General features: G+C 69.0%; 1 protein-coding gene across 5 annotated transcripts in view; it reads left to right on the top strand.

Moving 5' to 3' along the window:
- Nucleotides 1-20,571, top strand: part of NFIC (nuclear factor I C) — a 60,581-nt gene that overhangs the window by 16,503 nt on the left and 23,507 nt on the right. For all 5 annotated transcript variants that reach the window (XM_067312738.1, XM_067312742.1, XM_067312739.1 and 2 more), the window contains exon 2: nt 7,484-8,015. In XM_067312738.1, coding sequence (XP_067168839.1) covers nt 7,484-8,015 — 532 coding nt within the window. The remainder of the gene's footprint in view (nt 1-7,483; nt 8,016-20,571) is intronic.

Raw genomic sequence — 20,571 nt, 5'->3', positions numbered from 1 at the left:
TCCCCGGCGAGGGCTGGACGCGCTGGCGTGGGCCCAGGCAGCGCTGGCACCTGAGCCCCCGGCTGCAAAGAGAGCTGCTTTTCTTCCTGCTCTTTTCCAAAGCAACTGGCAAGTTCCCTGCCTGCCGTGGCCTCCCGCGACCCGTGGAAGCGGCCTCGGCGAGCTCCCCGGGCTTCCGGTTACAGCCCGCGCCACCTGCGAAAGCGATCCGCCGGCATCGCCTTCCCCCCGCCGGCAGGGAGATGCAGGCAAGCGGGCGCCCGCCCGGCTGCCCGCCGCCGCCCTCGGGGGCTCCCGTGCAGGTGCGGGATCGGCAGGGCAGGGACGGGCAAGCGGGGAGCTTGCAAAGGTCCCTCGTCCGCCCCGTCGGGGCTTTTTGGGGCGCCGGCGCGTGCAGAGGCGGTGAGGGGTGCGCAGCCCGGCTCGGGGCTGCTGTGGGTCTGGACCCGCGTCTCTGCCCATCGCCGGGTCTCCCGGGAACGGTCGAGCTCAGGATCTCCAAACGGGGTGGCTGCATCCAAATTTGGGGAACGGCCCAGCCTGTGCTCAACCCTGGATCTGGATGTTCGTCGGCTGATGCCTTTCGCGCCCGGGTCTGTCTGATTTAGCGGCGCGGAGAGCGAGTTGCCCTGCAGTCACACTGTGTCCTGCGTTCGCCTCCGCCGGCGCCGGCGGTTGCAGCCGGGCTGCCATGCTCCCTCCTGCTGCCCTGCGCCCGGGACCCTGCGCCGGGGGTGTTCGCCCCGGGGTGGCACCCCGGGACCCCGCGCTGGGGCTGTTAGCTCTGGCTATACCCTGCTGAAGGGCGCAGCTGCTGCCCAAGGCGCTGCCGTGGGGCACGGAGGTGCAACCCGCTCCGCACATCCCTGCATCCCCAGCAGTGCCCGGCCGGACAGCCGGCTGCTGTCCAGGGTGGGATCCGGACCCGCCGGCTGGGTCAGGCCCAGGCACTGACTCCCTGCATGCCCAGTTTGCTCTTCCCAGTACAGCCCAAGCGGCTGAACACCGCCGGAGCGGGCAGGCGAGGGAGGCGGCGAGAGCGCATCCGTTCCGCAATCCATCATTTCCCTGCCGGCCTCGCGCTGAGCCCTCCTCGGCGAACACTTTCCGCCTTTGTCCCTCTGCCGTGTTTGTTTTCTCGGGCCCTTTTGTCTGGTGCTTCGTAGCGCTGCAGCGTGACCTCACGCGCGGGAGCCGGGACGCCCGGCTTCTCTTGCCGCCGGCCGGCCGTGCCTCAGTTTCCCTCTTCCCCGCGTGCTTCCCTTCGCCTGCGCCAGGCAGCGCCAGGAGGCCTCGCTAGTCGTTGCAGAGCGGGCTGCGAAGCCCGGCCGCGCCATGCCGGAGAGCAGCAGAAATTAAGAATAAGCTCTTGTTAATAAATACTTTATGATGAATCCAAATAGATTTCCTCCTCTGGAGCAATTATTGTAAAATGGGCTCTAATACGTTGCAGGGGCGGCCCCGAGAAAGGTTGGGTGGATTTCAGGGACTAAGTGCCTTCCTTCAATATCCTCTAATGAGCGCTTTCAAATCATTTGCATCTGTCTCTGCAACAGGTCTCATTACCAGGTTAACTTATTACCAAGAGCCGTTTCTGCAAACAGTTAATAAGCAGCTACCGGCAGATTTGCACATGCAAATAGCTGGGCGAGAGCATTGGGGCCGCGCGTTCGGTGCGAAGGGGCTCCGCGCGCTCCGGAGGAGGGAAACCGAGGCACATAGCCAGGGCCAGCGGCAGGGCGAGTTGGTCCCGGCGGGAGAGCCAAGCCGGGCGGCCTGGCTCCTGCCCCGTGCTCTAATCACTGCTCCCCACTGCCTCGCTTTTGTTCTCCGGCGCGGATTTACGACAGGCGCAGAGCGAAATCAGGCTCTGGATTACGCCAGGCTGGCCAGCGCCGCGCGGATTAACCCCCGCGTTCGGATCCCGGCTGGATTATACCCCTCCTTATCCAGCTGCTGGGGCTCCCCCTCCGGGGAGCGGGAGCACCGGGACCTTTTTGGGGGCGAGTGCCGAGCGTGGCGCATCCCTCCGGCTGGGGCTGCGGGGGCTCGTCTCTGCCGCCGCACCGCCGGGGAGGGACGCGGGGCCGGGCAAGGCAGGCCCGGCGCTGAGCGCCGAACTTGCCAGCCCCTGCCCGGGCTCGTCCGGCCCCAGGGATCGGGAACTGGCAGCGGCGGAGGCCGTCGGAGCCGGCAGCATTTTTGAGGTGTGTGGTTGGCTGGCGGAGAGGCTGAGCATCCTTTAATAAACTAAAGCCTGTGTGGTCCCCACGGGGGCCGAGATGCCGTGAGCCGGTCCCGCACCTCTCCGCGCGCGCAGGCAGCGGGAACGGCCCCTCGCTAGCCTCAGCACCAAGCGCCGGCGGCGATGCCGGCGGGGAGCGAAACCCGCTGCCCGAGTGACTGCGCCCCCCCCCCCCCATTCTCCCTCCTCCCCCGTTAAAACTGCACGGGAATTTCCGGAGGAAACGGTTTTTTTCATTGGAAAATTCGGGCTCTTGCACCGGGCCCGACCTGTTTGGACAAGGCGCCGGTGCAAAGGATCGGCGGAGGCCTGGCCGGCCCGCGCCGCCGTGCCCGGCCCTGCTTCCCGGCTCTGCTTGCGGCACCGCAGCCTCTCGCCCTCCCCGGCTTTTTTGCAAATCCCGCTTGCCGCCACCTTCGCAGGGCAGAAAGCAAAAGCCCGGCAGCCGCGGGGCCGGATGGGAAAGGGCCCTCGAAAACCCCTCCGGAGCGAACGCTCCGCCGTTAAAGCTCCCCGCCCTGCCTGAAAGCGGGAACGGGGGGCGCGAGGGGGCTCCGCCGCCGGGGCCGGCAGCCCCCCGCCGCCGGCAGCCTCCTCCCCGGGTCGCGGGCTTACAAGCCCGGGCTGGAAGGGGCCCAAGAACAAGCTCCGCTGCCAGATTCCTGGCCGGAAATGCCCTAAGAACAGCCTTTTCTGCGGTATTGCAGCATGTCTCTGCTTCCCAGCCCAGCAGAAACTCGGCAGCGCGAATGAAAAACAACGCAAGAAAAAGTTAACCAGAGCTTTGCCGGCTCCTCCGGAGAGGCAGGCGGAAAAATGAGCCCCCTCGCCCGCCCGGGAGGGTGCAGGCCGCTCTCGGGGCGCAGGGGCTGGGGCTTTTCGGGAGCGGTGGGGCGACGGGGGCAACGTGGCCTCCTGCTGCCGAAACGCTCCAAACGAACGGCCGGCCGGGCGGAGAGGGCCGGAGCCGCTGGCTGGAGCGGGCAGCCGGGAAGAGGACCCGGGCGTCCCGGCGCTTCAGGCAGCGCCCTCGGTTCTTCCCGTCGCCCCGTGCGGCCACGTGACCCCCCCGCTTCCTCCTTTGCCGCCCGCCGGTCCCGCTCGGATGGGCCGTGCCGGGGTTGCTTCTCCTGGCGCGTGCAGCGCCTGGCACTGCGGCCGGAGCCAGCGCGGCACCGTCAGCGCCGTGGGCACCGTGGGGGTGAGCTGGTGACGGTGGCCCCAGAGAGGCATTTTCTTGGCTTTCCTTTTCCAGGGCAAAGCTTGGTGACACCCGGAGTGGGAAACACTCCAGGCACGGACAGGTCCATGCACCCAGCTCCGGGGCTCTCAGGCTGCTCCGTGCCTGCCGGCTCGTGGCATGGGGGCTTTGGGGACACGGAGCTCCCACGCGGCTGGTTGGGGCATGTCACATTCGAGCCCTCTCTGTCCCCCTCCATCCGCTGGGCGCCTGCCGGGGCTCTTCCCTGGGAAGGCAACAAGCCCGCGGGCCACCTTTAGCCGAGCCAAAGCCGTCCGACCGTCTGTCTCCCTTGCCCCCGGGACCTGGCCTGGCCTGGCCCCGCTAAAGCGGATTAACTCCGTGGGGCATCTCTGCGCGGGATAAGCCGGGCGGGAGGGAAAGTTGGCGAGTGGCTGATCGGCTTGCAGGAGCTGCCCGGCTTTCCGTTCAGCTCCGATGCCGCCTTAATCCCGGCGCGGGGGCAAAGGAGGGGGCTCTGCCCCCGCTGATGCCCCGAGGCGGCTTTGGGGGCTGCGAGGGCTGGCGGTGTCGGAGAGGAGCTGCTGGGTTTAGCCACGGCATCTTCCTTTCGCACCATTTTTGGGAGGGGGGGTCCGAGCCGTGGGTCTGGCTGGGGTCCGAGCGGTGCCAGCGCTGCTGGGGCAGGGCGATGCAAAGCGAGCGTCTGCTCGGAGCCCCCCAAAAGCAGCTGCCGCCCTAGAGCTCAGGCCAGCGGCAGGGCACAGAGCATCCCCGGCCCTCGGCAGTGGCATCGAGCCGCCGGGCCAGTGGGATGTGGGCGCAGGGTGGGCAAAATCTGGGTCCCCCCAGCCTGCGCCAGGCCTGGAGGCAAGGGATACTTGGTGGCTCTGCGGTGCGGGCGAGCAGCACCCAAAGGTGCTGCCTGCCCGCGGGACATGCCCGTCTCCCCAGCACAGGGCTCACCAGGCCCTGGCACTCTCCCAGAGGTGCCGGGGGTCCCCGCGGTGGTGCCCCGGGTGGCAGCACCCCGGGGACGCAGCGGGGCGGCAGGGACGGGGACAGTGCCCCTCACCTCGCCCTCTGGCCAGCCCTGGCCCTGGCTGCCCCGGGGAGGGTGTCGGGGCCGGGATATGGCAGCAATTTGTAGGCTTCGTCTGAATAACCGGCCACCAAGGAAGATCAGCCGCCCACCGCCCCGGCCAAGTATTGTTTTTGGAACTCGCCGCTTCTTTTTTCGGCTCCTGTCTTACTTTTCTTTGACCTTCTTCCCTGATTTAAGACACATGCCCAGCCCTTGCCCAGCTGCACTGAATTAGCGGCTCCTGCCGGGGAGGGAACCAGGCGGCTGTGTGGGGCTGCGGACGCCCCAGGAGCAGCCGGCAGGGATGAGATGAGTCCCTGGGCAGGGATGGATCTGCATGGTTGAGATGGCTCTTCCAGCAGGATGAGTCCCTGGGAAAAGGATGGGTCCCTGTAGTCAGGATGAGTCCCCATGCTTGAGAGGGGTCTCCTGGCAAGGATGGGTCCCCATGGTTGAGGTGGGTCCTCATGGTTGAGGTGGGTCCCCTTATGTAGGTGGGTCCTCATGGTTGAGATGGGTCTCCCAGCAGGATGAGACCCCATGGCAGGATGGGTCCCCTGCCAGAGATGAATCCCTGTGGTCAGGATAGGTCCCTACAGGTTGAAATGGGTCCCCACAGTCAGGATGGGTGACCCAACAGGGATGAGTCCCCATGATGGGGATGGGTCCTGGGTGGAATTGGATGCCCCGGCGGGGATGGGTGCCCCAGCGGGGATGGGTCTTGCGGTCAGGAGGTGGTGGTTGCACCCGTGCCAAGCGGACGCCCCTTCCCGGCTGTGCCTGTCCCCGGAGCGGTGCCTGTCCCTGGCTGTGCCGACGTGGGGGATCGGTGGGGGTGCCCATCGGTGTCATGGCTCGGGCGATGCTGGTTTTTGGAGGTGCTGCCGGGGTCGCCGGGGGGAAAAGGTGGGTCGTCGGCTGCAGGGCCAGCGGGGGCTGTGCTGGGGGTCCGCGCTGGCCGTTAGCGGGGTTTGAGCCGGTGGAGCTGGTGTGGGAGCTGCTCGGGTCCGTGCTGTGGGGCCGGTTTGGGATTAGCGAGGTCCGTTCTGCCTCGGGGGTCACCGTCTGTTCCAGCCGGGGTCACTCGGGGACAGGGAATGGCATCGCCTGCCCCGCGGCCGGCAGGGTCAGCCGCTGCTGCTGGAGCCGCTCATCCGCTCGCCCCATCCGTCTGCCAGGCTAAATCCCGTCCGGATCCATCCCTCCCGGGGTCCTGCCCGCAGCCGCCTCCGAGCAGGCCCGGACTCCTGGGTCCCTCTGCGGCTGAGCGGTGGGGGACCGGCGGGATGGGGAAAGGGCCACGTTTACACCCTCCGTCTCGGAGCGAAACCGCCCCGAGAAGAAAAACAATCCCCGGGCAAAAAGTGCTGCTTCGCGCAGTTCTCGTGTTTTCCTTTCCCCGCTCGCTTTACGCCGACGCCTCTCGCAGCCAAATTAGCCCCGGAGCGGGAGAAAGGGGCCGGGAAGGGGCGAGCCGGCTGCATGCGGAGCCCGTGCACAACGGTCCTGGCCGGGGCTGCGGGTCGCTGGCACGGCGGTGCCCATCGGGAAGCGCTGCGGCGGCTGTGCCGTGCTGTGCTGGCGCCCGGGCTGTTTTCCCGCTGCAAGCCCAATTATCCTTAATGGGAGCCACATTCGGAGGGAGCAGCGAGCCCGGAGTTTCAGGGAGGTCTGGCACAAAGAGGCCCCGCTGGTGCTTGGGTTTCTCCGCCACGGATCGGCTGCGATTTTGGCCTCCCTTCGCGGCTCTCGCAAAGGCGGCCGGGAACCTGGCGCGCTTGGTTTTCCAGCGGCAGGCGGTCCGGCGACGCCGAGCCCCTCGTCCCGGCGCGAGGGCTCCTAACACCTAGTAATCTCCCTCCTCCCCGGGTGTTTTTGAGCCCTTTTTTATTCCCCCCCCACCCCGCCGCCGGCCAGGAAGCACGGACTTTCCGAACTGGGAAAATCGGATGCGGGAAAGCTCGGAGGCAGGGGGAGATGGAGGCACTTTCCTTGTTTTCTTTCTGGGATGGACTCGCTCAGAAACGCTGGCCAAATGGAAAAAGACAGTCAGAGCACGAATTGCTCACTGGGCCGGGAGCCAGCAGCCGGGCCGGCCAGAATTGGGGCGAACGCGGGGAGTTTCCTGCCGCCGCTCGTTCCCGCGGGGAGCCGCTCGGTCCCGCGGGGAGCCCCGGGAGCCGGCGGGGTGCCGGGGGGGGCTCCCACCGGCTCCGCCTGGCACCGGCGCCGGTTGCGCTTCGGCGGATGCTCGTCACCTGGCGCGGCCGCGGGGAAATGTCAGCCTGGATTTCTGTGCCTGTCGGGAACGGATCCCGGCGCGTGTGGGTGGGAAGGGGAGAGGGTTAGGTTACTGCAGACACAGCACGCGTTACGTAAGCGCCTTCCCCTCCGCAGCCCGACGAGCTCCATTACACCCAAGCCATCCCGAGGAGTTTATTGGCCTGGGAGAATCGCAGCCGGCAGGATTTATGGGCGGCTCTTCCCTGCTGCGCTGCCGGCTGGGAGGAAGGGCAAGGGAAGGGGGGAGACGTCGTCCCGTCCCGTCCCCCCCTGCTCCTGCCTTTCGCCGGGGCGACGGGCCAAGGGGGTCGAGGGTCCCCGTGGCCGGCGGATGTGCGGCTCCGCCCTGACCCCCCCCCGCCCCGGTCTGGAGGCCGCCAGTGCTGGTTGAACTGGGCTGGAGCCCAGTAGGGCGAGTCGTGCCGCGGGCGAGAGCGCGGGAACGTCCCCGGTGGGTTCCCGTCGGCTGCCTGCCAACCCGTGGGAGCAGGGAGAGGACCCAGGTGTCGCGGTGCCAGCTCCCTCGCTGCGAGCGCTAAGCCAGCCCAGGGGGTGGTTTTGGGAGGGGACCCAGGAGTCCTGCCCACGGAGGGGGGGACCGCGAGGCCGCGCGGTGCCATGCCGTGCCGTGCCGCCGGTGGGTGACAGCCTGTCCCTGTGCTCCTTGCAGGATGAGTTCCACCCCTTCATCGAAGCACTGCTCCCCCATGTCCGGGCCTTCGCCTACACCTGGTTCAACCTGCAGGCCCGCAAGCGCAAGTACTTCAAGAAGCACGAGAAGAGGATGACGAAGGATGAGGAGAGGGCGGTGAAGGACGAGCTGCTGAGCGAGAAGCCCGAGGTCAAGCAGAAGTGGGCCTCGCGCCTCCTGGCCAAGCTGCGCAAGGACATCCGGCCCGAGTGCCGCGAGGACTTCGTGCTCTCCATCACGGGCAAGAAGCCCTCGTGCTGCGTCCTCTCCAACCCCGACCAGAAGGGCAAGATGCGCCGCATCGACTGCCTGCGGCAGGCGGACAAGGTGTGGCGCCTCGACCTCGTCATGGTCATCCTCTTCAAAGGGATCCCGCTGGAGAGCACCGACGGCGAGCGCCTGGTCAAGTCGGGCCAGTGCACCAACCCCATCCTCTGCGTCCAGCCCCACCACATCAGCGTCTCCGTCAAGGAGCTCGATCTCTACCTGGCCTACTTCGTCCGCGAGAGAGGTAGGCGCCGCGCGCCCGGCTGGGGCTTGGGAGGAGGGGCCGGAACCGGGATCTCTCCCTGCTAGGGCTGGTTTTCCGGCCAGGATGAGCCTCTTTGCTATTTCAGAGGAGCCTGGCACTTGCCTCCCTCCAAATTGCTGCCGTCCCATCCGAGCGTGGGTGCCCCCACCCTGCTGCTGCCCAAACAGCCCCGCTCCACCTGCCCCGATCCCCCCTGGTGCCCAGCTGGGACGGATCCTTGCTCCCCAAGGATACTGTGTGCCAGCACGGGGAGGCCGTGGCGCTGGACTGGGGATGCTTGTGGCACCGGGCATCTCCGGAGGGGTCCGCTGGGGACGCGTCTCCCCCTGCCATGCGCCGTGCCCACCTGCCCGGAGCCGGCTCACGGCGGGGTCCGGGGCTGCATGCGGGGAGCGCGTGGGCTGGGAAGGGACAGGCTGTTCCCGGCACATCTCCGGAGGGCTGGGAGCCATCCAGCAGGGACAGTTTGCTGCGTTAGTAGCCAGGCTCCGGGCCCGTCCCCTCACCTGGCGCCTGGGTGAAAACTAGGACAGGAGAGGACGGGGAGCCTGACCTGCTCCCAAAGCCTCTACGACCAAAAGGGGGAAACTGAGGCACAGTGAGCCAGGGCGACGGCGGCTTCCAGAGCTCCGGCCGTGCCAGGAATAGATCCTTAAGCCATCGTCCTCGTCGCCAGCTCACGCCACCTCCCTGCGCGTCGGGCAGATGAAGCTTGCACCGGCTCGGGTCAGGTCTTATTTTATCCAGGCGGGTTTAGCATCGCCAGTTGATAATGTGCTGGCACGCGCCGCTCCGACGAATCCCTGCCAGTGCCCGCGCGCCGGGGCCGGCGAGGGATGCGCAGGTGTGGCTCTCCAAGGAAAGGACCTTTATTTTGGCCTGAGCGCTCAGGTGCTGTGAGTGATTTGTTGGGCCCATAAAAGGTCTCACGTTATCTTGCTCGCTGGCTCCCGCTGTGCCTGACCCCGGTGTGCTCCGCTCCGGCAGCGAGGATGGGGATGCCCGGAGCAGCGGGGAGACGGTGCATGGCCTCCTGCCAGTGTGGATTGCTTTTTGGGGGGGGGGGGGGGGATCAGGGCTTGATTTTGAGGTGCCTAGGAGAGGACGTAGAGCCAGGAGGGTCGGCGATACGCGGCCTCGAGGGGGCTCGCAGGGCTCCCCACGCGGCCGTGCCCGGCAGCTCGGTGCATGGGGCGGTTTGCAGGGAGCCGTTTGCAGGTCGAGGTCCCCTCGCCCCGGGGCCGCAGCGGCGATGCCCTCCCCGAATCGGCCTCCCCGAACCGGGCACGGGGCTGCGGCGTGCAGGGCCCATCGCCGCCGTCGCCACCGGGGAGGGAGCGCGGGGCCCGGCTGCCTCCTCCGCCCTGCGCTGCCGGCGCTGGCCGCGGCCCAAGGACAGATAATGACACCGAGGGGGGCACTTCGGTGGCTGTAATTCCAACAAAGGGGATTGACAGAGCCATAAATCACGGCCCGGCGCGGGCGGCCGGAGACGGCGCTGCCCCTCCCCGCCGCGGGAGCGGATGCGCCGCGTGTCGCCCCGTCTCCCCGGGGAGCCGCTGCGGTCCCAGGGGCTCCCTGCAGCCCCCCTCGCCGGCTGTGCCACGGGCCGTGGATGGGCTATCCCAAAACCCTAGTGAGCTCCGGCGAAGGGCAAGTCCCAACCTCCGCGGTTGCCCGGCTGTTAAAGAGCGGGTGCCATCTCGGAGGGCATCACCCTCGTCCTGCCGTGCCCGGCCGGGGGGGGCAGCTCTGCCGCGGCGTTGCCCAACGCTGCCCGGCGCCGCGTGCGAGGCAGGGCTCGCAGCCGCAATCCAGGGCGTCGCTCCCCAAAACCCACGGGCCGGCTCTGCCCACGCCGCGGCGGCCTCCTCATTGCAGCCCGGTGGCGGTGGCGTCCCCGTCGCCCGCGTCGGCAGCGAGCGGCGCTGGGCCTGCGGCGCGCGGGGGGAGGCCGCCAGGAATGTGCAATAAAGCGAGAGACGGAGAGAAAGTGGGGAGGGAGGCGGGGGAAGGAGCCGGGCTGTGTTTCCAGTGGGAACCGCGAGGAAGAGAGGGAAGGAGAAAGCGGCGCGAGGGATGTGTGCGCCTGCACGCCGGCGCAGGCGGAGAGGCGCCCGGGAAGGGAACCGGGGTCCCGGCCTGACCCCGGAGTAAACCAGGAATTACCCTGGCGAGCCGCGATGCGCCAGCGTGTGCGGCCCCAGCGGGAGGGAGCCCCGGCCCCCCCGGGGTGGAGATGGGGTGCCCCGCGCTGGGCTGGTTTGGGGGGGGGGCATGGGTACCCCATGCAGGATGGGGTATGATGTGCAGGGGGTGGTACTGGGGTGCCCGGTGCTGGGCTTCACTGGGGCACTGGGTGCCGTGCTGGGGACACCCTGTACTGGCAGGGATGGGGTGCCCCATCCTGGGGTACCCTGCACTGGGAGAGGGACCCCGTGCTGGCTGGGACGGGGCACCCCGGGCTGGGGGCACCCCCGGACTGGAGCAGCCGTGATGGGGACCCCCAGGATGGGGACGCCCGTAGCAGTTGGCACAGGCACCCTGTGCTAGGTGGCACGGGGCGGCTGCGCCAGCGCCGGTGGGTGTCCCCGGCCGGCGAACCCCCCCCCCGCCTCCACCCGCCGCCTCCGACCTTGACCCCGGCGTCTGGGTCCCCAGCAGCCTGGAGTCACCTGACCGTCTAATTGGGAACACAGCGGCTGTAAATACTCGCTGATAAGGCCTGGCAGCCTCTCACTTTCCCTGTTAAGGTCGCTCCGAGCCCCGGTTAAGGGGGAACGGCCCCCGCCACCGGCCCGGCCCGGCCCGGCCCGGCCGCTGCAGCCGGGGGGAAACTGAGGCAGGAGGCAGCCGGGTGCCACCGTCGCCCTCCCGGCGGCACCGCGCCCGCTGCTTCCCCCCTCCGCACCCCGCTCACCCCGCTGTGCCCGCCTCGAGGGCGGCAAACCCCTTCCAGCCCCCCCCGCCCGGCAGCCCCGAAATGGGGAGGGGGAGGCGAGCGGGACGGGGGCGCCCCCCCCTGCCTCGGTGGCTGCCCACGGCTCCGGCTCTGCCGCAGCCCCCCGTTATCGGGCCGGAGCACGTCGGCGCGGCCCCCCCCTTCCCCCCCCCCCCCCCCCGCCTGCGCCCAGCCCGCCCCAGCGGCCCCGTTTCGCTGGCGTCAGCACAATTTCCCAGCCGCTGCTCCGGCAACGCGAGGGAGGGGGAGGCCGCCGGAGGAGCCCCCGCAGTCCTGCCCCCCCCCCCCCCCCCCGCGGAGGGTCCGGGCGGTTTGGGGGGGAGCTCAGCTCCCTGTCCATCCCCCCCCCCCCCCAGGCTGATACTCTGCGCTACGGCGCTCCTGTTTGCCCCCCCATCATGATGCCTGGAAGACCCAAAGGGCGTCCTGTGTCCCCTGCTGTCCTGCCGCACGTGGGGAAACTGAGGCACGAGTGATGCTGGGGGGGGGCAATGGAGCTGCCCTAACGTACAGCTCCTGGCACGGCCGATCCCACGCGTCCAGCCCCAGTGAAAGCAAGGGGGTCCGGGGAGGGGGCACGGCGCAGCCGGCCAGAGCTGCATCGCCCCGGCTCACCCGGGGGCCTGGGTGCCCCCTGCCCACCCCCATCCCTTCAGGGTGCCCCCGGCACCTGCCCTTGTCAGCAGCACCGTGGGGCCACCGGCTCCTCTCCGGACCCACGGCGAGCAGGGCTGGGTGCCCCCAGGCCCGCGGGTGCCCTCTGCACCCACTGCCCCGAACCACACTGGGCCCTGCACCCCAGCAGTGGGGCCCCCAGCCCAGCCCCAGGGATGGGGGGCAGCAGCACCCCCGGGGGGGGGCATAAATCCAGCCAGGTGGCTCCGATGCAGGCAGAGAGGGGGTGTCGCGGGGGGCACGGGAAAACCGGGGGTGCTGGGGCAGGAGCCCCCGCCGCGGCCTTGGGGGCATCTGGAATTAATATGTGCCAGGTCCTGGCTATTCCTGCACCGTGATTTATGGGGTGAGGGGGACGAGATGGGGTGCTGGGGCCGGGGTGCTGGGGAGCAGCCTGGGACCCTGCTCGGCCCCGTTTCCCCTGCTCACCACGGTGCTGCCCTGGGTGCAGGGGCGGCAGGGTGCCCGTGTCTCCGCCGCCCCGTTCCCCCGCCGCCCTGTGGGCGCAGGGTGCAGGGGAGAGCCGGACGCCTGGGTGCGCTCCCCAGCGTTCAGCGCCTCCCCCCAGCCTGAATCCCCCCGCTTCTCACGCTGCGCTGGAGCGGGGGCGTCCCCCGGCACCCCGCTGCGCCCGGCAGGCTGCTGCGTGCCCGGCTGCTCTTGGGTGCAGGGCTGGTGCAAGACCGGGCACAAGGCTGGGTGCAATTCTCATTGCAGTTCTCGTTGCAGGGCTGGTGCAGGGCTGGGTGCAGGGCTGGGTGCAGGGCTGGGTTCGGTTCTCTTTGCAGGGCTGGCTGCAGAACTGGGTGCAGAGGTAGGTGCAGGATTGGGTGCAGTTGTCTTTGCAAGACTGGGTGCAGAACTGGGTGCAGGGGTGGGTGCAGGACTGGGTGCAGAGCTGGGTGCAGGACTGGTTACAGGACTGGGTGCAGGACTGGGTGCAGTTCTCTTTGCAGGACTGGGTGCAGGGCTGGGTGCAGTTCTCTTTGCAGGACTGGATGCAGGGCTGGGTGCAGGGCTGAGTGCAGTTCTCTTTGCAGGACTGGGTGCAGGGCTGAGTGCAGTTCTCTTTGCAGGACTGGGTGCAGGGCTGGGTGCAGGGCTGGGTGCAGAGCTGGGTGCAGGGCTGGTTACAGGACTGGGTGCAGGGCTGGGTGCAGGGCTGGGTTCGGTTCTCTTTGCAGGGCTGGCTGCAGAACTGGGTGCAGAGGTAGGTGCAGGATTGGGTGCAGTTGTCTTTGCAAGACTGGGTGCAGAACTGGGTGCAGGGGTGGGTGCAGGACTGGGTGCAGAGCTGGGTGCAGGACTGGTTACAGGACTGGGTGCAGGACTGGGTGCAGTTCTCTTTGCAGGACTGGGTGCAGGGCTGGGTGCAGTTCTCTTTGCAGGACTGGGTGCAGGGCTGGGTGCAGGGCTGAGTGCAGTTCTCTTTGCAGGACTGGGTGCAGGGCTGAGTGCAGTTCTCTTTGCAGGACTGGGTGCAGGGCTGGGTGCAGTTCTCTTTGCAGGACTGGGTGCAGGGCTGGGTGCAGGGCTGAGTGCAGTTCTCTTTGCAGGACTGGGTGCAGGGCTGGGTGCAGGGCTGGGTGCAGAGCTGGGTGCAGGGCTGGTTACAGGACTGGGTGCAGGACTGGGTGCAGGACTGGGTGCAGTTCTCTTTGCAGGGCTGGGTGCAGGGCTGGGTGCAGTTCTCTTTGCAGGGCTGGGTGCAGGGCTGGGTGCAGTTCTCTTTGCAGGACTGGGTGCAGGGCTGGGTGCAGTTCTCTTTGCAGGACTGGGTGCAGGACTGGGTGCAGTTCTCTTTGCAGGGCTGGGTGCAGGGCTGGGTGCAGTTCTCTTTGCAGGACTGGGTGCAGGGCTGGGTGCAGGGCTGGGCTCTGCGCACTGCAGTGGGGGAGGGGTTGGCGCTGCAGCCCAGAGCTGGGCGTGTGGGGGGGGGGGCGGGGAGGGGGGGGGGAAGCTCGGAGGTCGCTGGTGAAAGTCAAAAGCATTGCAGTAAAATGGTAATCAATCTCCCCAGTCGATTGTGCCAGGACCTTCGAAGCATTACAGAGAGATTCCTCCCCGACTGCTCCCTACGATAGCAGCCAGCCCCCCCGCAGCCCCATCCCTGCGCCCCCATCCCTGCACCCCATCCCTATATCCCCATCCCTGCACCCCCATCCCTATGCACCCATCTCTGCACCCCCCCACCTGTGTACCCATCGCTGCACCCTCCACCCCTGCATCCCCCAGCCCTGTGCACCCATCACTGCACCCTCCACCCCTGCACCCCCCCATCCCCGCACTCCCCCATCCCTGCCCAGTGCTGGATCGGGGCCAGGGGAGCAGATGGGGTCTGGGAGCTGGAGGGAAGCAGGTGGAGAGACTTGGGGGGGGGTAGTCCCAGCCCCTCTGCCCTTTGGGGGTGCTCCCTGTCCCCTGAGCTCCCCGTGGGGTGCTGGGGACCCGGCAGCGGAGGTGCTCAGCGCGTCCTGGGCGTCTGCCCCCATTGCGAGCTTCCCCCCACGGTGTCCGGTGGGCGAGCCCGGCCGGTCCTTGGGGGGGGTCATTGCACCCCGGGATCCCTTGGGATCGCTGGCGGGGGAGCACCCCGTGGCCTGGCCCGGCAGATGGGTGCCGGCAGGGAAAGGGGAAAGCAGCGGGCGCGAGAGTGGCACCGCGGCGGCCCCGGCACGAAGCAGCCTTCCTCCCGGGCCGCCCGCCCGGCCGCCCCCCCCCCCCCCCGGCGGCGCCGAGCGCGGGCAGCACCCGCGGGAAGCACGGGCGGGCGAGGGAGCTGCGCTCGGTGCCAGCGCGTCTGCAGCCGCCCCGAGCCTGGCAGCCCGTTATCTCCCCTCGGCAGCCTCGCCGCTGGCTGCGGGGAGCCGAGGCAGATGGCACCAATCTGCCGTGGAGGCCGTGCCAGGCCTCTCGTCCCGAGCGCGCCGGATGGCCGTGCCAGGGCGCCCGTGCCAAATGTCTGCGCGGGCCCTTCCAGATGGAGGAGCAGGCGTTTCCCCGGGCAGCCCCGCTCCGGCAGCCCGCGCGCAAATATTTATCAGCACGGCTGCAAGGAGATTGACAGCGGGCACAATATTTGGGCTCTGCCTTTCGCAGACGCGCGCCGGGCGCTTCGCACGCGGACAGGCCCTGATAACTGCCCCCCCCGCGGCCCCCCAGATAAACACACATGCAAACACCCCCCCCCCCCCGCAGGTATCTCTGTGCCCAGCTAAACGGCTGCGCTGTGCGGGAAAGCCGGGCTTGAGGTCGTTGAGATAGGCAGAGGCTACCAGGTGCATGAGAACAGGAGGCCGGTGGAGAAGACCTCTCCCAAAAAAGGCACAACCGTATTAGACATCAGAGAATCTACACCGGGCGGCTTCCTCCCCGGGAGAGCTGGGCTCCCCGGCGGATGCGGCGCACGGCGGGGCTGTAGCGGGGCCGTGCCGGGCTCCAGCGACCCCAGCAGCTCCCCGTGCCCCTGCAGCATTACGGCTCGGGCGACCCTGGCCCAGCCCGCGAGCAGCCGCGCTCGGGTCCCGCGGCGCTGCCTCCTCTCCCTCTTCCTCTCCTGCGGCGGCGGAGACGCCCAGGGCGGCTTCGGCGAGCTGAAGCGCGCTCCGAATCGATTTGCCGGCGACCTTGGAGAGGTCAGGGCTTCCCCAGCTCTCCTGCAGCGCGCGCCGAGCCGGTAGTGCGTGGGAGCTGGGGAGCTAGCTGGCACCGCCGAGCGCTCGCCGCAGTCCCCGGCCGGCCCCCGAGGAGCCCCCGCAGCCCGTCCCCAGCGGCCGGCTCCCGCCTGGGCTCTCGGAGCGTCCGTGGGCACAAACCGAGCCGCTTGCACACCGCGGGGCGGGGAAGGGGGCGTCACAAGTGCAGCGAGCTGCTCCGTGCTCAGCCCCGCGGCGTTGCTCCCCGCAGGAAATCGCTCGAGGGGTCGGCGCTTCTGCTGGGAGAGCGGAGCAGGGGCACGGGGCGGCCGGGATGCGCTGCCGGTCGCCATCAGGGCCTGGCGAGGGGTGACGCCTGGCGCGGCGCGTTCCCGCACCCGCCGGGGGCACGCGCAGGCGCCTGGCGTGGGGAGGGGGCCGGAGCTGCTCCCAGCGCCATTCAGCGCCCGATGAATAAAAGATGAGCGGGAGTTTGTCTCGCTAGCACCTGCCGTCCCCCGCCTTCGCCACCCGCCCCGTCGTCGTCCCCCCCCCGAAACCCGCCCCGCGCGCGCTGGCAAGCGCCGTGCCCTCCCCGGGGCCTGCAGTTGCCATCCTGGCCGGGCGCCCGGCTCCGTGCCGCGCGAGCGAGGGGACAGCTGGGGGAGCAGATGCCAGCGGCTCACTCCCTCCCGGCTCGGGGCCCGCCGGCGGCAGCGGGCACGGAGGGAACAGACGCCGCCGAGCCCCCGGCGCGTTAATGCTCCCGCCGCGACACTTCCCGGTGACGGGGCTGGCACCGACAGCTGGAGCCCGGGTCCTGCCGGGATCCCCTGCCAGGCCGCCCCCCGGCTCCCCACCACCGTGGCTGCCCGGGGAGCGCGGTGAGGTTGTGCCGCCGCGTGCCGTGCCACCGTGTGCCATGCCGCCGGAGTCTGTTTGCCGCTGGAGCCCCGCACGGCGTCTCCCAGGGAGGGTCCGGAGGTGCTTGCAGGCCAGCGTGGTCCGTGGCCTGGGGCGCCAGCCGGCTCGCGGTACCCGTGCCCGGCTGCGGACGTGCGCCAGGGATATTCCCAGAATGCCCTGGGAGAGATGCCAGCGGTGGGGTGACCCAGCGCAAAGGCGCCCGTGTGTGTGCGTGTGCCGCAGGGAGACCGCGTGCCCGGCACAGCCTGGGGACACGGGCACGCCGAGGGACCGTGCCACGGGACCGGCCGTGCCGTAGAGCCCTGCCGTGCCGTAGAGGCTGCCGCGCGGGGGAACGTGCTGCGCCGTGGGGCCATGCTGCACCGCGCCATGGGGCTGTGCCGTGCCCCCAACGCAGCAGGGAGGGGACCGGAGCCGCCGGCAGTGGCAGCCCCGGCGCCCGCGGCCCCCTCCCCGTGGCAGCTGCCGCGGGGGCTCAGCCTTGGCACCGGCGGGCGCCCAGGCCGGCCGGCAGCTGCCAGGCCTCCGGCGGGCGGCGCGGTGCCAGGCCGCGGCAGCTGGCACGGCCCGGCCGGGGCAGATGGCGGCAGGTGGCGGGGGCCGGGGTGGGCAGTGCCGGGGGTGGCCGGGGCCCGTGGCGTGCCGGGGCCTGGCGTGGCCGGACCCTCCCGGCACCACACGCACTGCCCCGGCCCTGCGCCATCTCCCTGCTTCCTCCCACCTCGCTGGGTCCTCTCCCTCCGCCATCGCATCCCTCCTCTTCTTCATCTCGCCTTTTCTTCCGCCCTCCCTTCCTCCTTCCCTTTCTTTCTAATTTTCTTTCTTTCTTTCCCTTCTCTTTTCCTTTCTTCCCTTTCTTTCCTTTTCTTTCTTCCCTCCCACCTTTTCTCCCTTCCTCTTTTTCTTTCTTTCCTTTTTTCTTTCCTTCCTTCTTTCCTTATTTCTTTTCCCTCCTTCCTTTCTTCCCTCTCCCTCTCCCTTTCTTTTTTCTTTCTTTTTCTTTCTTTCCCTTTCTTCCTTTCTTTCTTTCTCCCTTCCTTCCTTTTCCTTTCATTTTGTTTCTTTCTTCTATTTCCTTCATTATTCCTTTCCCTTTCCTTCTTCCTTCCTTCCTTTTCTTCTTTTTCTTTCTTCCTGTCTTCCTTTCTTCCTTCCTTTCTTTCTCTCTCTTTCCCTCTTTCTCTCTTCTCTCTCTCTCTCCTTTCTCCTTTCCTCCTTTCCCCTCCCATCCGCTCTACGCGCGCCCAGCTCCGGCCCGGCCTCGGCACCCCCGAGAGCCCCCTCGCCCTCCCCACGCCAGCACCCAGCGCGCGAGGGCTCAGTGCTGGCATCGCCGCAGCCAGGGGCACCGGAGCCACCCCGCTGCCACCGCGCCGGGGGGTCCCGGGCTGCCGGCGTGCCGCAACCCCGGCACCGAGAGGCTCTTCGTTCGCTGCCGCCCGTCGCCGCGCTCCTCGGCCCAGCCCTCCGGCGCGGGCGCTTCCAGCGCCTGGAAGAGGCCCAGGCCTGGCAGCGCTGCCGGCTGGGCGAGGGGGCGGCTCCGGCAGCCCGCCGCGGAGCAGCGGAGGGTTCCCACATGGCGCGGCCCTCGCCGTCTCCCGATGGCGCCCGGGGGTCAGGCGAGGACAAGCCCGCTCGGCTCCCAGTGCCGAGGCGCTTAAAGGCGCCGGCCGACGCGCTCGCGCCTCCCCGGCCTCCCGCCTCGGCCAGCTGGCTGCAGCCGGCTAACGTGGCAGTGGGGGAGCGTCTCCCGCCCGCCTCCGGCCTGCCGCCCTCCCCCGGCCCCCCCTCCGGCCCTTTGGGGCTTCTCCGGAGCCTGGGGGGGGGGTGTGCTGCGAGCTTCCCGAGGGCAGTGCCACGGCGGTGCGGACGGCGGGTGTCGGTGCCGGCGGCGCCAGCCCCCGTGATGCTCCCGTGAAGCCCCGTCCGTGCTGCAGCCACCACGGACATGGATAGGGATCGGGTGTTGCGCACTTCCCCGGAGCAGTGTCCTGGTCCCTCTCGCCCCCCCCGCAGCGTGACAGTTGGGGAGCGGGGTGCGCGGGGGGATGCCGAAGCAGGGCCCAGGGCTGGGAAATGCCTCCCGCTCCCCCAGCCCGCCCGGGAGGGGGCCCTGGAGGGACGGCACTGGGAGGACTGGTTTCGGAGGCGACGGGTGCGGGCGGATGGGCCCCGACCACATCCCCAGCCGCATCCCCGGGCTGTTCGACGGCGAAGCTGCCGCCCGGTGCTATTTCTGCACTCCCAGGCCTCAAAGAGGCCCAGCAGAGACCCGACGAGCTCGTGTCACCCCGGCAATGCCACATGCCTCCAGGCGCAGGCAGGGGGCGAGCACCCCAGCCCGGGCAGCAGAGCTGCGCGTTAGAGGGGATCCCAGAGGGATCCTGAAGCATCAGCCCAGCCGGCGGGGCCACCGGGGCCGGGTTCAGCCGGGATTTACCCGGAGCACACAGGGTTTCTCGGGGTATTATATAAGAGGAGGTTACACAAGCGGGTCTGTTCCGGGTTTTATGTAAGGGCTACTTTAGCCTGCGCGAGAGTGAGACGGGCAGAGCCGCTTAGACGAGCGCTAATGAGGCTGCCGAGCCCTGACGGGGATGGGGGGCCTCGGGGGAGGGTGGAGAGAGGGACCCCAAGTGCTAGTCACCCCCTCCTCTCAGCCCTCGCTCTGGGTCTGGGTGCCCCATACGGACCAGGCTCCCTTATGTATCCATGCATCTGTGTTCCAGCTAGGCTGTTCACTCTGGGCCCTAGTGATGCATGCCATGGCTGAGGGACAGACGCACAGACCCATGAGGGGCTGTGCATCATTTCCGTTTTGGACTGAGGGTGCTGCGGCTGAACAGACACAGAGGGAGAGACAGGCCCTGCCCCGGAGGAATTAGACCTGTATCGGCGCCGGGGGAAACTGAGGCACAGAGGGGGAGCCTGCAGGCATGGGTGCTTGTCACTGCGCCTGCCGGCACTGAGCCCTCTCCCAGCTGAGCAGAGCCAGGCAGAGAAGACGGGGGAAGGCAGAAACCTGCCATCCCCGTGGCTCCCCTCGCCGAGGAGCCGGGGCTGCCCTCGCCGGCACCCGGCGGCTCCGCCAGCCCCGAGCATCCTCCGGCATCTCTGCGCCTGCGCCCCTCGCCGCGCTCCGCTGCCGGTAACATCCGTGCCCTGTTACCGTAAGCGCTTGGGCACGGAGCCAGGGCTCTCACGCAGCTCGTGCCAGGGCCTGGCAGCCGCTGGGGGCTGGGGCACCGGCCCCCCGGCCCCGGCGGGCAGCAGGGCTCGGCCCAACCTGCAAGGAGCCCCCGGTAGCCCCGTGAGCCCTGGCACGGTGGCGGGGGGGGGGGGGCAGCCCTTCTTCCCTGGGGGAGCCTCGGCTCTTGCCGCCGTGTCCCCTGGCCCTGCCGGTGCCCGGCCCCAGCGGGGGCGCAGCGCTGCCCGGGGGGTTCCCCGTGGAGGAGACGGACGGGGGGCCGTTCCCACGCGCCGAGGGGCATGAAGTCAGCGTGGGGGCGGGCGGCACGGTGCCAGCCCAGCCCGCTTGGGAACGGGCCCCGCGTGCCAGGGGATCCATAATTCAATGGGTGGCATCAATCCAGGCTGCCAGTGCGCCCAGGCAGCCCGGGCAGCCCTCGCCACCCCCCCCCCCCAACCCGTCCCAACACACACACTTTTCTATTTTTAAGAGAACAAGCTATCGACCTGTTTGGGCACTGAGATCTCCCCCCTGCTCCGCACAGCGGGGTGGCCGGCGCTTAACCCCTTCCCCGCCGGGCCTCTCCGTGCTCCCTGGCTGGGGCAGTGGGGCAGCGCCGCCGAGGGGAGTGTGTTGGTAGAGCCCCAGCGCTGAGGGTGAAGCGCAGGCCACCCTGGGGGGGTTATTTCTCCCTAAATCCCCAGCTCCGGGACTCAGTTGGGCTTACAGATCCTTCTATCCAGAGCGGTGCTGCTCCTGCCGCCGGGAGCACCTCCTAGCAGGGAGGCCAGGCGCCAGGGTGAGGGGCAGGAGAGATGCCCCATTGGCCCCAAGCCCTTCCCGCCTCGCCCCAGCACCCCAGGGCACAGTGTCACCTGCAGCGCGGCAGCAGGGATCCGACCCTGGGCATCCCTCCGTCCCCCCCTAATGACACAGCCCTGGCACCCGGGAGCGCAAAGGATGCGGGATGGGAGCCGGGCTGGGAAAGCCCAGCCTGAACCGCAGTTTTTCCAGGGATCCTCAGGGCTGGGGCGCATGCGTGAGCCAGCGGGGAAAGTGGCAGCTTGGTGGGAACCTACAGACAGTTAAAGGGGCCCGTGATGAGGACGTGGAAGACGTCACGTCGAAGCCATCAGCGCCGCGGGG

This window comes from Apteryx mantelli, chromosome 30, assembly GCF_036417845.1.
Source record: "Apteryx mantelli isolate bAptMan1 chromosome 30, bAptMan1.hap1, whole genome shotgun sequence".
Taxonomy (NCBI): Eukaryota; Metazoa; Chordata; class Aves; order Apterygiformes; family Apterygidae; genus Apteryx; species Apteryx mantelli.
The sequence above is the reverse complement of the archived record's forward strand: the minus strand, read 5'-3'. Positions and strand labels throughout refer to the sequence as shown.